This window comes from Trachurus trachurus (assembly GCF_905171665.1).
Source record: "Trachurus trachurus genome assembly, chromosome: 10".
NCBI lineage: Eukaryota > Metazoa > Chordata > Actinopteri > Carangiformes > Carangidae > Trachurus > Trachurus trachurus.
The window spans coordinates 23669041-23673216 of NC_139894.1; the positions used below are offsets into that span (position 1 = coordinate 23669041).

The window sequence follows — 4176 nt, forward strand, 5'->3', positions numbered from 1 at the left end:
ATTAACAAAGTAGAAAGGATAAACATCTGCCAATTATATTGTAAACTATTCAAAATGCCCTAACGTCTTATCACTGCATTGTTTATTAACCATGATAAAGCAATTTGTTACAACTTGTAAGCCCTTCGGAGGTTTACATATTAGAAAGTGTCTCTGATAATTATTATACGGAACACGTCACAGTGAGTGCAGCTAAAAAGTTTCTATCAAACAACCCTTACAACTATTACGTGGAAATAAATTTAATCACAAGCCCTCATGGACCTGGCTAATAACAAAATTCAATCACAATTCAATCACAATATTTCAGACTTGAACATGTGAATGTTTGCTAGTGACAGATCTCAGCAGCTGCCCCTCAGTGTTGTGACTGACCGGCATGACACTGGATGTAGCCTGTGGCTGATCAAGGTTAATAAAATCTCCCCATCCAGAAGAAAAAGAAAGCCATGCTTGAGTCGCTTCTCAGCGTCCCTTCTCATCTTTGCATCCTTGAAGTCATTGCTGAAATTCCCTCTAGTTCTGGCTCAGAGACAGACAGTTTTCCTTTTTTCTTTTTTTTTAGCATGCTGGCTTTCCTCCGAGCCAAAGATCCGTCTCTTTTTTTCTTTGCATTTTATTTTGAAAACCTTACACCCCACCTGTGTTGTACTTCTGTCAGTAATGGTTGATATGGCTGCTTATGCTTTATGCCCAGTTTTTTCAGTGGGGAAAATTTCCTAAAAGTTGGGAAATTCACCGGCAACACCATTTGTCAAGCTACTACCTTTTGAAGTGAGTGGCAAAACATTTACATGTGCATCTACAGAGTGGCACGTGTGTCTGACTAGACGACAGTACAGCGGTAGTTGGGGTCGTTGATTGTACTGGAACCATCGGTTTTGACCACAGTGAGCTTGGACGAGTGCTGGGAGCTGTGCAGCACATTCCTGCGGCAAAGACGCTCACGGTAGTTCTGTGCGAAGATGAGCAGCATGAGCGGGTTGATGCAGCTGTGGGAGTAGCTGAGGCAGATACTGATGTGGTAGGCGTAGACAAAGGCAATGGTTGGCGTACTGTTGCTCAGGTTGATCACCTGGATGACGTGGTAGGGCGACCAGCAGATCAGGAACAGTGCAATGACCATGAGGACCATCTTGGTGGCTCTTTTCGCCCAAACAGACTGCTTGCGCTTCACCCGGCGGATGGAGCTAAAAACGTGGTAGAGGGTGAGCGAGTAGAAGGTGCTGATGATGATGAGAGGGATGATGTAGCCCAGGATTGACTGGTAGAAGGTGTACCAGTACATGTCCTCGGGCCCGTCCAGGTACATCATGCACACCTCCATGTGCTGCCGGCGCTCGACCTTGGCGTACATCATGACGGGGACGGTGAGGAGGAAGCTGCCCAGCCACACCAGCATGTTGATCATGACGGTCCAGTGGATGGTCCTCTTCTCCGATGTGGGGTGGACAATAGCGATGTACCTAGGAGGGGGAAGACGTCACTTGTTCAGAGCTGGAGTCTCAGACCATAAACCATAGGAGCAAGTTTGCTTTGTAAAAACATCCTTTTTTCTTTTTTACAAACAATGATGAAACCAAGTATGTCCAAGATAGACTCTGAGTGTACCACTCACTAAGTAAAGTGATGATTGCAGTTTCCATTTCTATTTTGCATCTGGTTATATTTCTGTTTGAGGGGCTGCTCTGCTGGTTTAATCACTATTCACCTCACACAGTTACTGGAAAATAACGACCACTTTTTCTGTACTCACAGCAAATGTTACTGAAGTGGAACAAATGACGTGTGTGGGCATGTTACAAGTTAGTTTGTGTTTGTGCCCGACCTGTCTCTGGAGATTTAACGAGCAGGAAAACCATTAAGATGCTGACATTCTTGCAATTTTCTCCAGGATATCCTGCTAAATTACATTTATCTTAGTCTATAAATCAATAGTTTAGCATTCAGTTATTGAAGAGAAGCTGGTGTTCCCAGTTGATTTTGATGCTGATTTTGGTCTGACAGTCAAATCATTACATGCAGCTCCAAAACTAACGTGTGACCGAGTGGCGTGTTGCCTCAGATCAGCCAAGTCAGATACTGGCTGTATCAAAAACTTACACTACTACTAGACTGTCAGAACCCGAGCTAAAACCATGCTACACTGAATGTTTTAGGAAGAATCCACTGGCACAAGTTGTATCAACCGTGTATATGTAGATTATTGATAGATAGATAACACCATAGATTCAGGTTTTTAAAAAAGGCTTCTTTTTGGCAGCATCCGAGTGTGAGTGTGTTAGCCTTTCAATATTTCTTGAGAACACTTTTATTTGTCTAGACCCCAATAAAAAGCCCATATATAGGCCTACTTCATATTAACACAACTAACGTGTGAAGTTGTTATTCAATAAATGTTTTACACTTTGATTTTACACTGAAATTTGGTAATAGGATGCTGATAACCACAAAACTGCCACGAAATAGGATTACACACTGTACCAAGATAAAACAGACACAACTTTTCTCTGTGTCCATAAAAACAACACTGTCTCTGTTGACTCTACCAGGGTAAAAAAAAAAAAAAAAAAAAAAACTTTAATTTGTTGCTGCTGTTTTTATCAAATGTCATTTGGCAACATTAGAAGTCAAATTGTTGGTCAAATGTGGATGGGGGCTCAACTGCTTAGAAAAATATTTAGCACCAAAATTGTGTTGTGTTATTATTGTATGCATTTTAAAGCTTATTAATATGGGACACAAGCTACTTTACTTTTCTGGGGTGTTTTTTTATGTTGTTTTTCTGATTGTAATGGCCTAAAATTATTTGTTTTAATGGTCTGTGGACATTAGTTTTTCAAAGGGGTATTTGATCTTTTTTCCTCTAGAGTTTTTGAATTGATATTTTAACTGAATCGTAAAGAACTTCTTTGTATTTTGTGACGACAAGGTTGTGTAGTCTGAACCCACACTGATAAAAGTTTAATGATAGAAATAAAAGTAATAAGTCCACCTCTAAATGTTACAGGGGACATTTATTGCTACAGGTGCTGTTCACCAGGATGCAATTAGCTGGGTTAGTGGCCCTACAGAAATGCATTATGTATATTATTCTGAGGACCTGTGACATTAAAGCTCTCACAACACCTCCTGCAGCTGTGATTACGCACAAATGGAGATGTTTATCAGTCAAACATTTGCCATATAGACGCACTTAGATGTCCTGCATGTGTTCAGACCATTAACAGGACACGTAGATCATTTAGGCTATGCAAGGAACATATGGAGTACCTAATTTTGCTTATATAATTTCAGTGGGACAGTATAGTGGTTAAGGTTTGTTTGCTTGTTTGTTTGTTTTTCTATAATAAGAGGGTAAATGTACATTTACTTTGCTTTTATTATTGTAGTTTTTATCATAAGTAACAGTTGTATTTTTAAATTTTGAATTTTCACCGTCTTTTAAAATAAAATAAAAAATAAAATAAAATAAAAAAGGCTGACAGAGTTATCACCCATTAAATACTTATGGATATTGACACTTACCGATCAATGCACAACACAGTAACAATTCCCACTGTGGTGAACTGGTTGCTCACATCCACCACCACAACTGCTTTGCACATAAAGTTTCCGAAGACCCACTGTCTGTCTCTGACCAGCTGGTGAATGTTGAAGGGCATCACGAGCAAGAAGAGCATGTCTGCTATTGCCAAGTTTAGCACGTAGATGTCTGATACCATTTTCTTCTTGCACGCCGCCACCGCGTAGATGACGAGCCCATTGGCTATAACTCCAACTGAGCACAGGATGCCGTAAATGGTGGGGAATATGTGCATGAAAGTGGTGATGTCGATGTGGCTGTACGGTGGAGAACCTGAGCTCAGACATGACGGGTCAGTCAAGTTGTCTGTTTGGTTGTTTTTGCACAATATGTCCGTGTCGTTCATCTTCACGTCCTCGTAATAACCGCCTCGGCGTGGCTGTAGTCGCGGCGTGCAGCAGGCGCTCTCCTGTCGGCGGCTGCTCTCCAAACTTGTGCAGAAAACTCCGGCACTCTCCAGGCGCGCGTGTTCTCTACTTCAGTTGGTCACAGCGTGTATCTTCTTCACAAAGTCTAAACGATTTAAAACTAGAAGATGTCGACTCAAATCAAATGAAGCTACACGAGAAGTGTCGGTGTCTGCAAAACGT

At 41.3% G+C, this 4176-nt stretch overlaps 1 protein-coding gene across 1 annotated transcript; it reads right to left on the reverse strand.

The window, feature by feature from the left end:
* Positions 1 to 826: 826 nt before the first annotated feature.
* mchr2b (melanin concentrating hormone receptor 2b) lies at positions 827 to 3932 on the reverse strand (the record flags this gene model as incomplete). Its single annotated transcript, XM_083980639.1, has 2 exons — positions 827 to 1466; positions 3529 to 3932. 2 exons carry the CDS (start codon positions 3930 to 3932, stop codon positions 827 to 829), a joined length of 1044 nt encoding a protein of 347 aa, XP_083836765.1.
* Between the last annotated feature and the right edge of the window lie 244 nt (positions 3933 to 4176).